The sequence below is a fragment of the Cyprinus carpio genome, chromosome A5 (assembly GCF_018340385.1).
Source record: "Cyprinus carpio isolate SPL01 chromosome A5, ASM1834038v1, whole genome shotgun sequence".
Lineage (NCBI taxonomy): Eukaryota > Metazoa > Chordata > Actinopteri > Cypriniformes > Cyprinidae > Cyprinus > Cyprinus carpio.
The window spans coordinates 25,338,721-25,361,504 of NC_056576.1; the positions used below are offsets into that span (position 1 = coordinate 25,338,721).

General features: G+C 36.6%; 1 protein-coding gene and 1 pseudogene across 1 annotated transcript; both read left to right on the forward strand.

The window, feature by feature from the left end:
- Positions 1-3,452: 3,452 nt before the first annotated feature.
- Positions 3,453-7,270, forward strand: LOC122145148 (cilia- and flagella-associated protein 251-like). Its single transcript, XM_042757364.1, has 4 exons — positions 3,453-3,602; positions 6,521-6,654; positions 6,823-6,989; positions 7,153-7,270. The coding sequence occupies exons 1-4, from the start codon at positions 3,524-3,526 to the stop codon at positions 7,172-7,174; spliced, it is 402 nt and encodes a 133-aa protein (XP_042613298.1). The 5' UTR covers positions 3,453-3,523; the 3' UTR covers positions 7,175-7,270.
- A 2,309-nt stretch (positions 7,271-9,579) lies between these two features.
- Positions 9,580-13,875, forward strand: LOC109055894 (annotated as a pseudogene).
- Positions 13,876-22,784: the final 8,909 nt, after the last annotated feature.

The window sequence follows — 22,784 nt, forward strand, 5'->3', positions numbered from 1 at the left end:
TCAGTCTTCCGTGGCAGCACTAATACATCTTCCCCTACAAGACGGGTTAAATACTCGTTAATCTTAGTCTAATAGATGTGTTAAATTCCCAAAGAGACCAGAACCAAAACTCACCCTGTGGGAATGATTTGATAAAATAAACCTTTGAATTATCTTTAATTCATTCGTCCACAATGCAAATGTTATGTTACAGTGTCTTCTAAAAACAATATTTAATGTTTCACAGTGACAAGGAGTCATATAATATGCATGAGAGTTTGCTTTAGGAGCTAACAATACTATACAAGAAACTATCATGATCTTGTGACGTAAAAATTATACCAGTGTCAAAAAGCAAAAACGACGCATTACCAAGTATGCAAGTAACCCTACTAAACCTCCTGCCATCTCACACCTAACCTAAATCTTTGTCCCTTGTAATTTGCAGGCCCTTCCTTGATTGGATGAATCCAACTACCTGTTCTCGGCCTACCATGGAGGAAGACAGATCTAAGCGCATCTTGTATATTTCCAGCTCATGCTAGTTGGCATGTATGTCATCGCCAAATTCCTAGCACCTGGTACATAAGTAAGAGGCTACGAACTGAGGAAGTAAATGATCATAAAGTAAATGTAACCTAAAAGCCTAAGATCCATTGTAAAAATGGTATTTACTGTTACTGTTCAATGGCTACAGGGGCCACTGCAGTACAATCACCTGTTTGTGCAAGAAGTGAAGACAGACGCTGGCTGGTGAGCAGCTGAATGTGGCCAAGACAGTCCAGTTAATATGAAGGGATGCTTATAGGGGTAACCCTGACTCACACACAGACATTCCATGAATATCCGTTTTCTGGAAATCTTGAAATATGTTTCTTCAAAAAACTGTCAAAGCTCACGCCGATGAAACAGAAATAGCCACATAAAACTTTTCCTACATACTGTGAGATATACATCCACGCTAAAACAGATTATCAAAAACATTCTGGACTTGGATAGGATTAGATAAATCTGGCATATGTTATGAGAGAGAGTCTGTTGTTTCACCGTAAAGAATCAAGTTATGACATTTTGATTAAGAATTATGAGGTCAAAAAGAAGTGTTATTCACAATAAGAAAGTATAACATGCATTTACAAAATAGACAGGGGTGAATTTTCATTTCATTCTGATGATCCGATCCATAACACGTTGCAGGATTCCTGTGCGGACATTGTTTGACTGTCATCCAGAGGGTGGAGTTTCTGCCTTGGCACTATCAAAGCTGATTCAAAATATCTAGTGACTCTTGGAGCTGGAGCAGCACAGGTCTGAAACCTAACGTTTCACGTTATCTATCATATTTTTTACATACATACACTCACTGTAGATATCCTATGACATCTTAAATGTACCTGCTGAGGAGTCTGTAGTTCCAGCATCTATTATATTAATGCGAAATGTGTTTCTAATAAAAGATGATGACATTAAAAAGATCAAAGAAAAATCAAGCAGAATATTATCACAGGCCATAAATCCACTGGTTGTAGGTACTTTTTCCTGTGCATCAGCTGCAGTGTGTAGCTTGGAACTTGACAGACTGGAAAGCCAAAAGCCCAGGTACCGCCGGGTTGGACTCCCCAGCCCAAAAACTATGGTTGCCAGGTATGTGGACAAAATTAAAAGTGTGATGTGTTATTAAGCACCGAGGCAAGCACAAAGGAGGCTGAAGAACAACAAAGAAGTCTAATTTTTACACTTATTGGGTCTTTAGGAATACTGTTTTGTCACATCAAATATGTAACATAAACTTTTTGATATACTATAATGCAGCGCGCCATTGTAGGAAAGGCGATGATTCGTTGGATAATCTAGTTCTGAAATTACTGGACCAGGCTAAGGTGAGGAATCTTCTTCATCAGACTGGAATTTTGTGCTGCTGTTGTGGATAAGTATTCTTCGTCTGTCTTTGGCACTTGGACTCTCTCTGGTAAATCTGTCCCCATTCAGACCTTCACTATGGTGCAAGGTCTCCTGTTTTCAGTCCATCTTCTACTATCGATGTTGTGCAGGTTTTACAGCCACCTCTGCTGGGAATATCGTTCCCTCTGGGACAAGCAGACTGACTATGTCTCCATCCAACAAGTAGGAGGGGGGGGGGGGGGGGTGCGGCAAGACATTAAAACTTTGTGCCTCGCCAGAAGAAGCAATCCACCTGTTAACTGGAAACTTGACTGACAGGTTATATTGAACATAGTACAGTCTATGCCAATGCGGCATTAGGCTTTTTGAAATAAATTACAATTTCATTTTCACTGCTGTGTTACACTTGGCTATCCATAAAGTTTTTCTTTTGTCTGGTCCGTCTGTTTATGCAATATATATGGTATGTCAAGTGTATTAGTACCAGGCATGTGAATGGCACAAATCATTCTATGATGAGAAACTGCAAACTCATCAACGTGTACAATGAGTTTTAGTTTGTATCCATGTCCATCTCTTTTCAAAGAAAAGGCTCCATATCGGCCTGGGTATCCAAAAAAAGACTGTACACGGTGCCAAGCCCATTTGTCATAAGGTGAAGGGACTGGCGCGATCTCAGATGTAATTATGATAAATTTGCCTAATAAACTAAGGTAAAGTCAGGGATTAATATATATATATAATATATGAATTATTCTATATGAAAAAAAAGTTTACTGTTTTTAGAAGAGATACTCCTTTCACTCACTGGAATTGAAGCAGTTATTTAAAAGACAAGCTGTCTGGGGGAGGGAAGAAAGGTTCTCATTACTAATTTTTTCAACACATACTTTAGTAAATATATGTACTTCCAAGCCAGATTGAAACACCAAGTTCAAGTTAACACGAGTGCGGTGCTTAGAGGGAAGTCACCATAAAACATCCATGTACAAGATGACATTTAAATCGTAAGGGAGCGGGAGTATGTTTACAAGGGAACCGAAATCAAGAAATTTGCTATATCATTTACTTCACTCATAATTCGTGCATTCCAAACATGTCTGACTTTCTTTTTTTTTTTTCTACTGAACATTAAGTCGGAGATATTTTGAAGAATAAATGGTACCCAAACGCTTGACCTCCATTCGTGATGGACAGAAACACTCAGACATTCTCAAAATATCTTCTTTTGTGTCCGTCATGATATCTTTAATTCATAAAGGCTGTGGGAACAACATGAGGGCGCAGTACATGCATTTTGAATCTTTTTGGGAGAACGCTCTCTTTAAATTATGGGTATTAACCCACTATTACATTTCATCTGTTTATACTACTATTATAAAGGCAGGCAATATAGTGGCAACATCATTCAATTGCAAAACTCCTCTATAATGCAAATAAAATGTTTCTCTCCTTCCATTTACACAGATTTTGTTCTCTCCACAACTCATGCAACTGCAGTAGATGTAATGGCACAACGGAAATGTTCCACATGACCCCTTCTGAAGGAACATACAGAACCTCTGGGAAGCAGTTGCCTGCCATCCTAAACAGCCACTAATAACTATGGGCAGCCACAGTGGCACCATTAAGATTTGGGATTATGAGTGTAAAGAGGCAATCTGCAGCAGGGTCTTCTCGGCCCCACAAACAGATCCTGTGTATTACCTACGATCCACAAGGTGAACTAGGAAAACAAGAACTTACTCATATTATTACAATACAGTTCATATATATAAAAATATTTTTAATTTCATGTTGTTTAGGTCACATTGTCTAAGAATTTAAGACTTTTTAGGAGAGTTTAAGAGAGTGTTGCATTTACCACATATTATTATTATTATTATTTTTTTACAGTAGCAAACATTTGTATGAATGATGCAATTACAGATACCATCTGAGTGTAAGCATTTCAGTGGAATGTCATGTTCTAGGTTTATACAGTCCGAGGCCAAAAATATTGGCCCTTGGTAAATATGATCAAAAAGGCTGTGAAAATTCATCTGCATTTGTTAATCCTTGGGGTCTTCTATTTAAAAAAATTCACAAAAAATGTATCCTTTCATTGATAATAAAAATTTAAAACAGAGGCAAATATCATTATGAAATTAATGTTTTCCTTAAATACTCGGTTGGTCACAATGTTATTGGCCCCCTATAAGTTCTTATGAGTAAAATATCTCTCTGAAGTATATCTCCCATTCATAGTATATTCTTGCGTGGGTTGTGTGGTGGCACGGCTCCAGCGGGGATGAATTCATAGGGAGGCGTATGTTGGCATCACCACCGCACCGATGTGGAGATGTACTGTTACTTCGCGTCACAGATTGTAGCCTAACGTCATTTGGAAATATGATAGACCCAAATAAGACTTCCACAGATATTCTCGGACAAAACAAGGGCTGCCACACTGTTCGGACCAACGGAAAAACAGCAGTACCATAACGCATAGCTAACCAAATGGGATTGATCTGAAGTTAGGTTAGCTTCATGATCACAGCAAACCATTCAAATTATATTATGTTATACTTTTCGGGTTCAAATTATCAATGTTAATCAATTGTTTAAACTCCACCCCAAAATGAAAAACTTTTGGTCATTAATCACTTACCCCCATGGTGTTTCCAAACCTGGTAAAAGCTTTGTTCATCTTTGGAACACAATTAAGGGATAGGTTTGGATGAAAACCAGGAGGCCTGTGCCTGTTACCATAGACTGACAAGGTAAACTAGACAGTGTCAAGGTCCAGAAAAGTAGGAAAGACATCGGTCAGATACTTTAATCTGCCATCAGTGGTTTCAACCATTATGAAGCGAACAAGATTACTTTTTGTAAGCGAAGGAAAACAAAAGAATAAACGACTTTATTCAATAATTTCCTTTGTCAAGAGTATCTTCTGGTTCTCCATATCACCGTATGCTGTGTATGCTCTTCCGTATCAACCGCCGCCACAGGAGCGCTGTTTTTCTTTCAAATCAAAGCTATATAACATTACGCGGGCGTTGGGTTGAACCGACTGAAGGCAGATGGGGACTATTCTGACGATGGCGTTTTCATTACTTTTCTGGACCTTGATCGTGGTTTATTACTTGTGGCAGTCTATGGGACAGTCATCAAGGCCTCCCAGTTTCCATCCGAACTATCTTAAATTGTGGTCCAAACGAACGAACAAAACTTGTACGGTGTTTGGAACTAAAGGGGGGTACGTGATTAATGACAAAATTTTAATTTTGGGGTGGAGTATCCCTTTAACAACATCAGCATTACCTATAGTGTGTATTAGCGTGCAGATTTAAATTTCTGCACAGTCTAATCTCTAATTGTCACACCATTCGAATTTCATATTAAGAAATTCTTTTAACCCAAAAAGCTAATTATGCTTCCTTCAAACTGGTTGTCTTTAAAAACAAATCTTGTGTAATCCCAGGCTATCTGTAATCAGAAGCACATTTAAAACTGGAATATAATTTAATTTCATTCACATGTGTTTCATAAACACAATCCTTTCTGGATTACAATCCACCATCAAAATGATGAAATGAATTATTCTAGCTGCTGTGAGAAAAGGCTATAAACAATCCTCCACCTGCAGGTTCCTCACATGCGATAACCTAGTAGCCGGAACAAATTTTACAGACGTGACGTAATGACACAGTGGCATGCTCGAATTTCCCGCGAAAACCTACCCAAACCACTAAAATCAGAAAACATTATGATAAGCTTACTGTTGTGAAACAGGCTAAAGTAAGGCAATAGTTTTGAAAACTGGCTGGTTATATACTTGATCATTTTTAACCAAAAAAAAGTTACGCACTGCAGCAATATGGTGTGCTTCTGATCCAAAAGGGAAATAAGTTAGTAACTGTGTTAAGATAAACATGACTAAGATATCTGTTATGACTACGGACAATGGAACAGAAGATTGATCCTAAGTACATTTGTCATCATCCATAAGTGAAGGGAAATGACTTCATGTTAAGTGAGACAATACTAACTTAAAAGTCAGTGGATTTGCAGGTTTCCTGAAGCTCAAAATAATTAAATAGGCTCCCAACCAAAAGGGAAAATATAATCAGATTTTAGGGCTTGGATATTTAAAGTAAAACACACTGAATAATATATATTACAATTTTATGCATAGCTAGGGTAAACACAATATAAACAGGTAATAGGAAAACAAAATGGCCCTCTTTAACATTTTAAATCTTAACTATTGGATAGTATTATTATTATTTATTGAATTGGGTTAGGATAACAGATCTGTAAATCAGGAAAGGGTTGAGTGAAAGATACAATTTCGTTCCTGGATGAAAAGTATGTTTGAAGACTGGATTAGAATGAATGATTCAATGAGCACTCATAAAGATGATCACTGGTCGCCACCTACTGGCGTACTGAGTGAGAAAGTAAGGGAATGTTATTTATATTTTAGTTTTATTTTTTTATGATTTTTTGTGATATTAATGAGTTTTGATTTTATTTTTTTTTTTTTTTAATTTTTTTTTATTGTTTTTTAGTTGTTGATATTCTGGTATTTAGATTTTTTTTTTTTTTTTATATTTGAAAATTCAAAATGAATAAAAAAAAAGCCTTTTTTCAGATTTTGTATATCTGTTCATGATGGTGTGCTTCGGGCCCTCTTATGGTTCTCCAGTGAAAAAGATGGCCATCCTACCTGCATCTAAGGATGACGATCCTAATTCTCGTTACATGGCATATATAACACAAGATAAGGTATAAAGTGTTTCAGTACTCATAAACAAACCATGCATTTGATAATGATTACTCTTCTGTACTGATCACTTTGTATCAGCATGAGCCACCATGCCAGTTTTATTGCCTTTACTATGATTTAATGATTTAAATCTCCTTTTTTATTCCTGTTTTCTCTCTTTGATGTAGGTTGGCATTCAGATTCTTCCTCTGGATGGAAACCCTCACAATTCTTTTGCAATGATCTGCCACTCAACAGGCGTGTCAACTCTGGCTTGTTCATATGATTGTAGTAGATATGCTTTTACTGCTGGAGGACAGGACTGCACTGTCTTTTCATGGGAGCTCAGTTTGTCGTAAGTTTGGAGAACATGCATCCCATGCTGAAGTCCACTGGTTTTTGCAGCTGACTAGTCAACTAAGTCATAATATATCAAATAGTTGCTCTTTTAATATGAGGTCATAAAATATGTGTGTAGTAAAATAGATGTATAATAATGAATTTAAAATGTTTTTTAGGATAGTTCGGACACCTGATTGAAATTGTAACTATGTACAGCTTATTGTGTTTGCCACCTCACAATTCTGTGGACAAAGAATTAGCTTCTGCTTTTCACTCATTCGAATATACGCAAATTTTTAGGGGTATCTGCTGTAGGAAGGAAAGACATGCTGCCCTTCTACAATCTTCTGGAAGGAGGAAGAGATGGACAGCTCTTCAAGGTTTAGAGCTCTGTTCTAATGCCTTGCTTTTTTTTTCTCATTGTCCCATATGTAGGTCAAAAATAACTTTTTGTAGCAGTTTTTCAGCATTTACCTCTTTTCATCCTAATAATTAGTTTTATAATGCCAATAGAGAGCAAATGTTATGATTTGTCCTTTAGCAAATGGAGGAATATTTTTACTACTGTCAACTACAGAATCAGGACCTTGACACCATGGAAACCCGGCTTGTGTCCACGCATCCCTCTAGCTGATGTGCCCTTCTTAATGAGAGTGCTTGGCTTCTATCCCACAGAGCAAGAGGTATGAGCATTGTTGCAAACACCAGTTGACTCTACCATACAGATCTGTCATCGATATGTGGACTACCACTCAATCATTTGTCAACACATGGTTGTTCTGTTTTGTTGAAGCTAGAAGACAAAATGTGTGACGGACATCGATTTGGAGGAGTTCATTAAGCTGTATGTCAACCACAGACCTGCCTCCGGCATTTCCATACAAGAGCTGTGCAATGCCTTCCAGCTGCTTGGAAAGCCAGACAAGGGGAGCAGATATTCTGTTGACAGGGATGAACTGCTAGAGTTACTGCAGGCTAGAGGTAAATACATTTTCATGAGTTTTATCAGCACTTTACATGTGTTAACTTGCATATGAGAGACCAGAGAAAGAATTATTATAATTAACAGAGAAAGACATTGGCTAGAATAGTAACTACTTGTATGTTCATTGCAGGTGAACATATGACCGAGGATGACTTGGCTGAATGCTTTATGACTCTTTTAGGTATTAGTGCAGAGGGAGGCAGTTGCACAGGTATGCAGAAGTCCTGCAAACCACCATTCTGACGGACAAATTTGATGGCTTACTGCCTGAATGCTAGGTCTGACGACACATGTCAGCGTTTCCAGGTTCAGATGCTCTATTGGCGCTTTTCCACTGCGTGGTACGACTCGGCACGGGAGGTCTCGGCTCGGTTTGCATTTCCGCTGCAGTTCAGTACCGCTTTAGAGTGGGCAGGATTATTCATGTCATTATAGTTGCACCCACTCTACTGCCACGACTCCTGAAAAACTTTTTCATTTTTAAATCTAGCTGTCCCAGTGAAAAAAAAAAAAAAGTGAACCATACCGAGTGGTTCCGTGCTGTACCATGCAGTGGAAAAGCGCCATATGAGATCCCAAAAGCAAACAGTGCTGATATACACTCACGGTGTACTGAAGTACAACTGAAAAATCAATGCCTTAACCATTATACTGAAATCTCAGTTAGCCAGACAGTTATTGTTTTAGAATTACTAAAATATTTGTGTCCAGGACGCTATTAGACAACACTGTACACTGTGAGTTTTTTAAATCTTAGCTTAAAGGTGTGCTATGAATGAACAGTGCTCATAAACAGCTGTTGAGATAGTTGTCTCACTTTAAAAGGAGTCGAGACTTGGACCTGGAAACAGTATCTTATTGTGGGTTGGTTTTGGGTTTCGAGTGATCAGATAAATGCGCATGAAAAAGTCTAACTTGTCTTTGTAGATGACATACTATGAGCCATCTGCATTGTATGACCACCAAAGAAATCCAATAACTTCTTAATGTCAAGGAATGTTTGGCCAAAAAAAAAAAAAAATCCTAGTGAATTTTAAAATGTCCCAGTGTTTTAATCTGTCCCATGTTTGTCTGTCCCACAAAGAATCTCTATTAGAGAGTGCGCTACCCTCTGAAATCAGCATGGAGACATTTGCCACAGATATCTTGGGGGTTTCTGCAGCCACCCAGGAACTTCCTCAAGAACATGGGCACCATCCATAATATCTGAACCGTTCTGAAACTAATAATGCACGCAATCAAATAAATGTTTGATTTATAGCCTGTCTAGTATAACATTATTTTTTGCTGTTACTTAGCTGTTGCTTCGGTGTATTTTCATATTTGAGTGTTTCATACTTTTCTGAAACGCAGATAGATATCAAATCACACGGAAATAAACGTCGTTGTTTGGCAACCTACTGTCGATTGTCAGTCTGTTTTTTTTCCAGATGCATGTGTAAAACGTGTGTGGATGTCGTGGTCATCGTTTCGATTTGTTAGTTTCACTCAACAATCTGTTAAAATATCGTTTTCTTTGCTCTGTTCGCTAAACAAAGGAGCGAAACGCGTCCCCGCATTGACCGTGTCTCTCATGCTTGCAGGGCATTTGGCTTCAGCGCAGGCGCACAAACCCCGCCTCTCTCCTGTGCTGTGGCATTCGCATTGTGTCTAAACAGGCAGCGAGCAAAAAGATATTTTACCAACAGCAGTAATGTCGGGCAGGTCGGTTCGAGCGGAGACGCGGAGCAGGGCGAAAGATGACATCAAGCGGGTTATGGCTGCAATTGAAAAAGTGCGGAAATGGTAAGAGAGAGCGTCTACTGTTCACGAAGAGCACAGACAGCCTGTGGGGGAGGAGATACGACGAGAAACAATGAAATGAAAGGAAAGAGAGCGTTTATTCCACTCCAGTTTCAGTCAGATGTACTGTTTCTGCGTTTCTCCGCGCGGCTGCTCTTTTTGTCGGCTTTTTAAAAATTAGTCAGGAAAAATGTAGATCGCATTTTTCTTCCATTAAATTTTTTATGTGGGTTGAACCTAGAAGCCATTTCGTTGCAGTCACATGAAGGCTTTGCTGTTTGAGCCTGTAATGCCGGCTGAATAGTAACCGAGCGGGCTGACATGAGGGAACTAGAGTCATACACCCGTACCGAGCAAAAAGTGCCGCTGAACGGACGTTTGACTTGTTCTCCTCATCTGAGAGTGACTCGCGCTTCTGAGCGACGGCGCGTGAGAAGAGTTTTATCCACGCGCGGGGCTTTAAACTCAGCGCCTCCACTTTCACACTTATCAAGGACTGCTGAACATGTTGCTTAAACTTAAATGCAACTTAAATTAAAATAAATTTTACCACAAAAAAAGTCTTGAGATTAACAATAACAACAGCATCAGTATATTGCTAAACTTATAGAAATTATCCAAAGAGTAAAATGAGAAAAAATGTATTTTGGTAACACAGGTGTGAATGAACTTTTGACTGTCCTAATCTTTGAATCTGTAAAATGATTTTAACATTTAATTACGATAACTAGTATTGTTCTACACAACCATTCAGTCTCCACAAAGTACAGTATTGCAGAAAGACTTGACCTTCACTTTAAAATGTGTATATTGATATCGTCAGCTTGGAATTATAAGGTTCTATCTGCATTCTGATCAGTTCCGAGATATTGAGGCGTTTTTTTTTTTTTTTTTTTTTTTTTTTTTTTTGCATTCCATATAGTGATATGTGGAACACGTCTCTTTCATACATCAGTCCCACAATGTAGCTACACAACAACAAACATCACATAATGTAAATAAGTTGTCACAGAATAAGAATGTGATGAATTTGTTTTGAATATGTATGTAAGATAGTTTTTTTTAATTATGTGGTGTTGATATTTTTAATTATGTGTTGTTTATTTTGGAAATTTTTTTTGCACAATAAATACTTCTGCAGAGATGCCTAATAATTTAAATGTTGAAATAATTAATCCTTTTTTAAACTCCTTTGTTTTTGTTCTCCTTTTTCTTGGTCTTTGAAATCTAACAATGACTTGCATCTCCAGGGAGAAGAAATGGGTGACTGTTGGAGACACGTCACTGCGAATCTACAAGTGGGTACCAGTGACAGAGCCCAAGTCAGATGATGTAAGTGAACTTTAATCACCGTAATAAACTGTTATTATTATTATTATTCTGGTTGATACTGATTGCCCAATAATCATTTTCATGTTATGACCAATATAACAGATAAATCTCGTTTCCAAAAATGAGTAAAAACAATACTAAAATATTGATTATTGGCATTGGAATATTGATACAATATTGTGAGGTAAAATATCACAATATAATGTTTTTTTAATATTTGTTTTACTTTGTTTAAATTAGTAAAGTCATAGGAGCATTGAGGTTACTAGTGCCATATATATACTATATATATATATATATATATATATATATATATATATATAAAATATTATCATTCAATTTTTTTGTGCATGTTGGTGCCCAGATCATTAAACATTTTAGTAGTAGCATCACACACACACACATACACACACACACAAAGCCAATATTATTCTACACCATATCTTTTAGAAGTTGTTAATTGGTTCATTATTCTCCACATGGTTTAATTGCAAAAAAAGTGATTTGCATTTGACAGTGCACTTATTTATGTCACACAGAAACAAAAACAAGAAGAAAGGCAAAGATGACAAATATGGCTCTGAGGTCACGACCCCTGAGAACAGCTCTTCTCCTGGAATGATGGATATGCATGGTAATGCTGTATACCTGACAGTTATCAGGCTTCAATCACATCTCAAAATAACCCTCAGACAGTGTATATTGTGATATGTTATTTGGCGATTATTGTAAATTATAGTGGTTTTTAAACCAAATTGTGATCTTTGTGATTCCTAAACATTTGATCTAATAGGGATTTCTGAAATATTTAAGTATACCAGAAATGACCTGTAATTTCATGTCAATTATGCATTTATTATTATTAATGAAAAATTTTCAAGCATTTCTCAATTTATTTGCAACACCCTTTTAATCGTGTTTTTGTTTTCCACATACAGACGATAACAGTAACCAGAGCTCAATTGCAGACTCCTCCCCACTGAAGCAAGAGACCAGCAACAACACTAGTCCTGCACCTGAACCCACGGCAGTTTCTCAGAATGACAGCAATGACTTGAAAAGTGACCAATTTTCTTCCAAGCAGCCTTCATCTGTTCAGGATCATAAGAGTGGTTAGTCACTGCAGTGAGGCCTCTAGGAGAGCATTATCCTCTTTTCTCTATCTGTCTGTGCTGTTGGATTTTAAGGGGGTCTCTAATAACACTTCTTTATTTTCAGAACAAAACCACTGCTCATCAGAATCTATAACAACCAACAGGGACAGCAAGTCACAGGGGGATTCAGAGCACTTTTTAGACTCTTCCAAATCAGCCCAGGTACATGCTTACAGCATCACTTGCATCAAAGTAAAAAATAAACAAAAAAAAAAAGTTTATATATACCAGCTGTGTTTTCTTCTTTATAACCGACTTAATGGTTTCTTTTGAGAACTGGAAGATGGTGCTCCCCCAAGCAAAAAAGAGAAAATCGATTCTTCCTCTGAAGAAAGTTAACTATCTTCTCCCAACTGTCAGGCATTTGCGATCCCTGTCTCTTATCCTGAAACACTTCACAACATAGGAGGTTTTCTTCAGTTCTACACTCTCCCCTATAACCATGTATTCACTTTAATCCAGAAAACCTGTCTCTTGCGGTCCTTTTTAGTGTAGAGGGCATGTTTGGATCATCGTTGTATGAGTAAAGGTAATGAATCAAGTTGTGAGATATTGTACTGATCTTAAAACAGTTCATGCTGCCCTACAATCACTACATGCTATTTCTTTTGCTAAGATCAGTTTTGTCAATTGAAACGGCACTGGAACTGCCATAGTTTTTCCAGATTGGCAATGATATCAACTGCCATTTGCAATTAAAAAAAATAATAATAATTTCTCACTCACCTTTTCTTGTTCACTCAGGAAGGTCAACACACTGTTTTTTTAAATCATGCTGAAAGTAACTGATTTCTGCTGCTGTAGTTTACTGAGATTTCACCTTAAGTAGCTAAATATAAAAAATACAAATGGTACAAGTCACAAGTTATTCAACTTCTCCTGTGAAGACCATATTTTGTAGCATAGGCCCTGCTTGGTTGAGTACTTTTGTGTTACTGAGAAAAGGAATGTTTTTTTTTTTGTCTTGTCTTGCCTGTCTACACACTTTTCCAAGTGCCCACGTTTTGGTTCTCTCTCTCTCTCTCTTTTTTTAAAAAGTCAAGCCACAACTGTTCATTTTCACTAATGCTCGAGTTAAACTGTGGTGTTCAAACCAAGCTTTGAAATGCTGGTTGCCATTTCAACAGCACTACAACCTTCCAATGTACACAAGGGATACAATAATAGCATCATCTAATTTACAAATTACTGTTCCTTTTAGCTGCAACTGTGCTGACCACATGTGTCATCGTCCAAGGAAAAACGTGACATTGATTAGATTGTAACACAGGCAGGTTATGGGTAGACAGCTGTGCGAATACCTCATACTCAGTCCAGCAGTGCTGGAATGTGAACACTAAGTATGACTTTCTCGAAATTACTGTTATGTATGATTGAAAAATAAAATGTATATATTTATACGATTACGTTTTTGCTACCCTTATGTTTTTGCCACAGTTTTTCGCCAAAATATTGCCTTCTGTAGATCAATCTTTAAAACCTTTAGCAAAATGTATTCATTGGGACCATATTGTTTTTTTTTCTCTTTCCCAGTCTATAATAGAAATGTCTTGTACAGAGGTATGGATGTCTAACCTATTTATTCCACATGTAGTTTATTGGTTTTCTAAAAAAACAAAAACAAATAAAAGAATATTTCCTTTGAATGCTCTTGAAAGTGCATTTTGTTGTTAAACATCAAACCTGAATTTGCAATGAATAGCAATGATGACCTTGAAGCATGATTTCCTGAGATTGTAGTACAAATTTTACTACACATGACACGATAATACGAAAACTGCTCACTAGCCTACACAGCTTTCACTTATGTTGTAGAAGAACAACTAACATGGCCCACAGTAATACCTGTTAAGATGCTAAAAGAACAATCACTCTATTTTAATGCCAGTTTTCTGTTTGTTTTTTACTATGCGTCTGAAAGTGAGGTTGATGCATGGTATTTTGACCTTTTTTCTGACTGGAAGACTGTGATTTTAGTATGTGTTTGTGGGATAGTTCATGAGCAGTAGACTCCCGTGAGCCAGCTCCAGCTTCACAGGCTCAATCTGACGTTTGCTAAAACCAGTTCGTGCATCATGTCGGAAAATGAAGTCATGGGCAGCCCCTAGAGATACAGAGGCAATAGATCAGGATCGAGTTCCTGTTTATCATACCGATGCTCTCCAATGTGATCATGACCTTCTTTATATCTGATGGTGCAAACACAAACCAAAAACATACTTTCCTCTCTTTGAAAGAACATTATTTCTATGTTAAGCAATGCACCTCTTCAGGTTCATGAGGAGGACAGTCATGTCCATGTCAATAGTAGTTAAATGACCTGTTTATCAAAACAAAGTTGAACGTATGGCCTGTTGCTTTTGTAACAGCATCTCGAATGTGTTCCAAAGTGGGAGTCCATGGTTTAGCCAGGAGATGGGCTCCAGAGAAAGAGTACATCAGTCCTTCGTCGCTGTATGTTGCTTGCTTCCTTGGAACATTGTATGACTTTCCATACACTTGTAGTTTAGCTTTGTCACAGAGAAAACGGAAACAAAACATTTCAAACACTGGACACTATAATACAATCCCCTTCCAAACAACAACAGGATTTAGTGCTATATTAATATAGCTCACAGCATATGATACAAGTGTAATAATGAAGTTAGATTGTTTAACAAGATAACATCATGTATGTTTCCTTTAAATAAACTCAGTTATAATTAATTTTCTTAGGGGAAAAAATCTACCTTGGCTAATGTTGTAGTGAGCCCTTTTACATTAGGCCTACTATAAGGTTACAGTTAACAACAGAGCCCAAACTTAAATTTGATTGCTATTTATTTATAAATTTAACAAGCAACACTCAACTTAAAAAAATGCACATAATATAGTTTTCAAATTAACTTCTAAATTACAAAAATTCTATTTGTTGTTGAAATATTCATTTACACAGTGCCTCTCAGAACTCGTTTCATAACAGATTTACTTAAACATTAAATAATTAGGACATCACTAACAGGTGAAGCAAATTATAATGAGTAGCTAGCCTAATATTTAGCAAAATGCTCGTGCAGTTGTTAAAATGTATTTATTTGGTACATATGCACTGAACCAAAAGGTACCGAAATTTTGGGTACAAATACGTGTACCGTTACAACCCTAATTGATAACAATTAAAATGTTTCTTGAGCATCAAATCAGCATATTATAATGATTGCTGAAGGATCATGTGACACTGAAGACTGAAATAATGACTGCTGAATATTCAGCTTTTTAATCACAGGAGTAAATTACTTTTTAAAATATATTTAAATAGACAACAGTTCTTAACAGTGTAATAATAATTCACAATATTACTGTTTTACTGTATTTCTGACCAAATAAAAGCAGCCTTGGTGAGTTTAAGAAAGTTCTTTCAAGAACATTAGAAAATCTTACTTCTTCCAAACCAAACTTCTGAACAGTACATGACTCAAAAGTGTCTTCAATAGGCCTACCTGAAAAATACTCCACCTCCTCCTCTTCTAGCTGGTTGAAAAGGTGATCAGCCTCATCTGTCAAATAGCGCACTGTAGACACAGTCCAATCCCTCCGCCTCAATCTTCTGCCACGGGATGGGCTCTGAAAACTACTCTTCCACCTCACACTCCTCTTAGTATTTCTTGAACGGTTCCTCTGTTTTCCATACATCTGCCTCAACAGCTGATCTTTTTCTGTGCTGAGTCACAAACTTATCCATCTGTATCCAAATATTATATATGTATCCATCTTATCCAAAAAAGAAAAGTCATTTCTCAAACTGTCTGGTTCTATTTTCTTTCCTTAATATTATTATTATTATTTGACAGGTTTATTAAATATGTACATGATCAGTGTACAATGTGCTTTACAGAAATTCAATCATTTAACAGCAAGTATGTAAAATATTGAGTATATTTTACAATTAGTAAATGTGGAGTAAATGAGTATATATTCAAATAAACTACAGAAACAACTCTAAAGACAAATACACTTGCATAAGCAAGCATAAACAAACCCAAAATAAATAAATAAAAACATGATACCATTTTTAAGTATTAATATTGGTGACTGTCACAAAGTTTAATGGTCATAACCTATTGAAAAGCAAATGAAAAGATATTTCCCATAGATGGTTCTATTTTCTAAACCACTTTTAAATGTAGACTTCATTGAGACACAATTAACAGTGCATATTAAATAATTCTGCACAAAAACTTCTACTATATATCATGCATATTTTGACAACAAAATATAGTTGACAGCGAACTACGAGTAGTGCACTAGAGTTTGTCATCAGTGTTTTGGTGGGTGGTTCGTAGCACGAGAAAAACGTCAGCACAGCCCGGATCTTCGTTTATCATGCACGTGCATTATCTAACTGTAACTTTGGGAAAAGATTCAGTAGAGTCTCTTACCTGGGTTGCATTTATATTGTTATAAATCGCTCACACTAAATACTTTAATGTTCAAATTCTGTCCCAATTTTGTTTTAACTTCCAGCATTCGCTGGAGGTACACCACCGGAAAAGAACGTCCGCGTCACTACCGATGTCACGTGATATACAGTACTTTACTTTCCTATGGTTACATTGAACAAACGTGTCTGGTCTAACCAAGACCACATTGATAAAGTACAGTGAGTAGCTAGGAAATCCATGAAAAACAAACAAACAAACAAAACCATTATGCTATGTCTGCGAGTGGAAATATGGAGCCCCGTTTTACGTTTAAGGTGTTAAAAGTTAATGTTAAAAGTGAGAACAACAGCCACAATAAAATAAGGAGGCATTTACATTACTCTCGTATTGCTATGAAAAAATACAACAATAAAAACAACTATACAGTATCTGTAAAATAACATTAAGTGTTAGAATCACAATTTTTAATTATCAAACTTAACAGTAAACAAATTGTGATAACTATTCAGAAATATGGACACCCATCACTAGGGCCATATTTAACTAAACAGAGTTTGCAAAGAGGACCATTTCAAAAGTGCAAGATTTTATTCACTATTGTGAAGAAGACAAATACAGTGTTAGCCAAATATACTGGAGACTACAAAGACATTGTCATCCTAAACAGTCACAGATCATTCCGTTATAACAGATTATTTTCAGTTCATGTGTATTACCTGAATAAGGCTGAAATGGTCAGATGTATTTATTTATATCATTAATCCACTTAAGTTAGTAGTGTGCACAAAAGACAATGAATGAAAAACAGAATGAAGAATGAAGAACTTGATGTCTAGCAGACTACTCCACATTTTCATAATCATTGTCGGTGCTGTTTGCATACGTCTCATCTGCTTGTGCAGCACTGTTCACATAAATTGCAACCTTATTTTCAGGCCTATTGATGTAAACTGATGAAAACAGTCCTGCAAAAAATACAATTAAATAAATAAATAAATAGTGCTATAATACTACTACTACTACTAATAATAAAAGTAATTCAGGTATATATATATATATATATATATTATATATATATATATATATATATATATATATATATATATATATATATATATATATAATATATATAGATATGTATATATATATATAAGTTATATACTCACTTTTCCCTTTGGATATATTTTTTCTGAACTCATGATCATTCTCTGCAGCAGAAAGGGAATAACTATTAAAACCTACTATTTGTATAAAACAAGAAATACTCATTAAACCTACCATAGATGATTTGATCTTTTCTGGCCTCTTGAACTGTCATCACAAAGAGAGAAAGACAATGTTTGAAACAGGATCTTTTAAAACTTGAAACAGACTGATTTGATTCATGAGACCATTTGCTCTTGAAAATGGTCACATGCATGTATCATAGCTGTGCGATTACTGTAATATAAATAAAGCACTTACCCTGCTGGATGTTTGCATAATGTGATTGATCTGATGTTTCTGATAGAAAGAGATTAAGTTACTGTATTAGGCATGCTAACCTTGCATATTTAGAATTTATTCATAATTGATCTGATAAACTTACTGTTTCGTTTAAACACAATGCAACATGCCGTGACCATGAGAAGAAAAATAATAAAAGTTGCACCTCCTGCTATAAAGGGCCAAAAAGACATCACTGTGTCCTGAGCTTTCTGATTCAACTTGTTCAAATTCTTCTGCCTTTCAAACAGAACATTTGTAATGTGTAGAAAGAATAACAAATTAACAAAAATAAAAAACAGACAGTAGATCTCATTTAAACTTGAGACACAGTATAACTTTCTAATTAAATAGTAAAGTATTTAAAAAGTATAAGTAATAAATAGTGCCAGGACACAAAAAAAAAAAAATATACAAAACTACGGTATGTACTTACGTGTGTGAACTCCAGTGTCCTGACGATTAATGCTATAGTTAAAGTCTTCAACATTTCACAGTGATACAGACCCACATGCCACTGCTACACATTATAGAGAAGGATGGAGTAGTTTATAGTTTAATATAATTTGGAGGTCTTCTTCTGTTATCCCAAACCTTTTCTGCACCTTCTAGATTGTTCTCTAAAAGTAAATACAGTTGCACTGGTGTGACATCTCTACTGTGCCGTCTGGTCGGAAAAGATCCATTTCAAAGAAACAAGAGCATCACTTTGCTCAAACCTGAGAAACCACAACAATAGACACATGATATTCACCCGTTTCCGTCTGCACTTCACAAGTCGATCAAATGTTGCTCAATAATTATGTTTGCTGAGCTTCCTGCTGTTTTACAGTGTTTAAGGAAACTTTAAATAATTATATGCTGCTAAGATTAAGAATATAATGTCATTTTATAGAATTTTATATTTAATTAGTAAATTTCCAAAATGACTTAACAGAAACCACAATACACTGTTACATTCTGCTTGCTTAACTCTACAATAAAGTTAGAGTTAACTCAAAATGACTGATTAAAACCAGATATATAACCAAAAATAAACCTTACCATTTAGAGATGAAACATGCAGAGTAAAAATACCCACAGTCCAACACAGAAGGAAGGAATGTATTTTTTTTTTCAGACAAGCATCAGGAGTGCGTGCTGCAAGCCTTGAAACAATTCATTCTGCATTGCATAGGGGAAAGTTGGACAAGTGTCTTCAGCCATCATTTCCTGCTAACTCTATACCGACTTGGCCAGTGTCCTGAAGACAGTTTCTATGCTTAGTTGTGTGTTTGTATGTTATTAGTCTTCACTTTAACACAAAACCATTTTTTGAATTTGTATTAAGTTGGCTTTTTGAATTGAACTTAAACGTTTTAAAGACAAACATATATATGATTTTTACTAGGATGAAAGAAATAAGGTTATTTATTTATTTATTTTTTTAGCAATATATTCTTACTCAGCTGTTTTGCTTAAAGTATTCAATTTTTTTGCAGTAAATCTTTTTAAATGAAAAAGGTGAAATTCACATGGTAAATCAATATTTTTATTTTTTAGTTAAATATATAAGTTAATATAAGTTAAAAGCACCACATTTCTGATAGAGATAATACTTGGGCTGTGGAGGTATATAAGAAATATACTTGCATCTGTCCTTGTGTCTTGGTGCAATATTTAAAAAGGCCTCACTGCCCTCTAGTGGCCTCACAGATGAAGATATTTAAAGGGGTCATATGAGGTTGCTAAAAAAAACATTATTTGTGTATTTTGTGTAATGCAATGCGTTTATGCGGTTTAAGGTTCAAAAACACATTATTTTCCACATAATGTACATTATTGATTCACTTCTATGCTCTGCCTTTCTGAAACATGTTGATTTTTACAAAGCTCATCGTTCTGAAAAGCGAGCTGTGCTCTGATTGGCCAGCTGTCCAGTGTGTTGTGATTGGCTGAATACCTCAAGCGTGTGACGGAAATGTTACGCCTCTGAACATACTGTGAGTCCCGGCGCTACAAGACAAAAACAATAAAACCCATTAATGAAGCATTTGTAGCATCCAGTGGGAACATAATTACGGATTATAATGACTTATACTGTCTTTTTACGCATTGTGTTGCTTATCGCGCGGTGTAAACTTAAAAACCATGTCTGCCTCGGAGGCAGAGGTGAGGAAGACTCTGACTATGGTGTCGCTGGAGGATGGCAGTCGATGGCACATCGGGTCTTTTACTTGTCTTTACAATGTGTAACTTTCACTTCATTTACTGTATTGTAGTAGCATATGTGTTGTATGAATTGTCTTACATCATTATGGTTTGTCTAATAGCAGAGTTATCATTATCAGACTCACGTTGTCCATGTATAGTAAACCCACACAGTGATCAGATAGGGGAAGCAGAAATCCTCCTCCTCCTACTGCAGCTATAACAAACAAACATAATTCCAAGGCATATATTATAGAAATATACATATGTATATATTGACATATACAAACATATAAAAATATTTTAATAATGTAATGTGTCAAGGGAGGGTACAGATGATCTACTTAATGAGATGAATATGTCGGGCTGGACACCCAGGCTTAAAAAAAAGGTGTAAAGGGTCTAAGGGCACAAGGCTACAAAGATCCCACACCTAAAACAGAGTAAGCTACCGGGGTGTGGGTAACATCAAGCCGGTAGTATTTGAAAAATGTGTGGAGAGGCCCAGCTTGCAGCGGCACAAATGTCCTGCATGGAAAGGGGCCCACATGGCCGCACTCCATTTGATTCATATGCCAGAGAGATGGCTTCACGAGCCAATGAGAGAGGCATTACTTAGAAATGGATTTTTCCCCATGTTCAGGGGGCCCATTAGATGAAGAGCTGATCGGTCCTCCTGAAAGGGCTGCTCCGAGCACAACAGGACCTAAAGCATTTAGTCTCTGATCCTCTGCAGAGGAGGGTGAAATTACTTAGAAATATGAAGAAAGAAGCTGCAAAGAGCAATTCTTAGGCCTGAGAAAAAAACGATCTCCACTGCGAGAAAATTAGGGATGAGGGATGAAGAGAGAGCCTGTGCAAATCACTGACATTTTTGGCGGAAGCCAAGGCCAGGAGCGGAGCTGTCTTGAAAGACAGAGGCTTACAGGAGATATCTCCCTGGGGCTCAAAGGGCTGTTGAGACAGGGACACTATGCTCTATGAGCACTATGGAGACTTCCTATTCTGAAACTACCCTTTTAGTGACTGGAAGGGAATGACGAGTGCCCTTCATAAATCTTTGAAAAAGACGAGGGTGTGTCTTTTACGTTACAGGTTGGCCTTTTTTTTTTAGTGAAGTCATTGTTGATGAATAATAGCTGCTTTTATTAGGCTGTGTGTGTTTTTTTTGTTGTTGGTATGTTTTTTTGATTATTTTGTGGTTGTTTAGTAGCTAGACTTGTTATTTTTCATGAAAAAAACAGGAAATTTCAGTTTTGACAATATGGGACCTTTAATGTTGCTTGTGCCAACAGTTGTACACTGAAACAGCTCCGGGCTGATGACGTATGAGGTCAGCGCTGCGGATGTGCTGATGAGTCTTGTGAAAGCCAACGTTTGTTAACAGGAGCAAAGGAAGCAAAGTTTCCTTACTTTAGTAAAGGAAAACCAGTCTCCTCTTGGCTTATATCGAAATCCTCTGACATTCTTCTTTACAAATCCTTGTTTTTTTACTTCCAATCAGTGACCGTTTTGTTTTGATCTCTCCCCTGCTTTAAAAAAAAAGAAGAAGCATAGATTCGCTACAGGAGGCCTTTGTTCAAGCCCCGGAGCTGTGTGAGACACTTTTTTTTTTTATGTATGGGCTTTTTATTTAACTTCTTTTGGACTGATGCATGTAACACCCGCTGAGTGGCATTAAACAGCTTGAAAGATCAAAGGTATTTTTTTTCATATAACTGACTGGATTCGTCTGAAAGAAGAAAGTCATATACACCTAGTATCACTTGAGGGTGAGTAATTTATGGGCTAATTTGAACTTTTGGGTGAACTAACTCTAAGTGAAGTCAAAACCATCGAGCTGTGAGTAAATTCCAGAGATCTTGAGAAGCAAATATCAGCTGAGGAAAGGTAGCCAAATGCCCTCAGTTGAGCAGGTAAGGTAAAAACACAGCGGGGAAATTAAGTATTTGACACAGCGTTTTTATCAGTAAGGGGATTTTCTAAGTGGGCTATTGACATTTTCCACCAGATGTAGCCATCAAGCCAAATATTGAATTCATACGAAGAAATCAGAACATTTAAGTATACAAGTTGAGTCATAAAGTGATTCTGGCCCATTCTTCCACACAAATGGTCTTTAAATCTTGAAGGCTCCTTGGGCCTCTTTTATGAACTTTGATCTTCAGTTCTCTCCATAGATTTTCTATGGGATTTAGGTCAGGTGAATGACTGGGCCATTCAAGCAACTTTATTTTCTTTCTTTGAAACCACTTCATTGTTTCCTTGGCCTTGTGTTTGGGATCATTGTCTTGCTGAAATGTCCACCCTCTTTTCATTTTCAGCTTTCTGGTAGATGGCAGCAGATTTTTATCCAGAATGTCCCGGTACATTTCTCCATTCATCCTGCCTTCAATAATATGAAGTCTGCCAGTACTCCTTGCTGAAAAGCAGCCCCAAACCATTAACTGTTGGTATGG

Excerpts from the sequence above, each read along its gene's own strand:
- LOC122145148 (XM_042757364.1), top strand. The coding sequence starts at position 3,524 with ATGAGTGTAAAGAGGCAATCTGCAGCAGGGTCTTCTCGGCCCCACAAA. Across the intron at positions 3,603-6,520 it reads TATTACCTACGATCCACAAG|ATTTTGTATATCTGTTCATG; the intron begins GTGAACTAGGAA and ends GCCTTTTTTCAG. Across the intron at positions 6,990-7,152 it reads TCATGGGAGCTCAGTTTGTC|GATAGTTCGGACACCTGATT; the intron begins GTAAGTTTGGAG and ends AATGTTTTTTAG.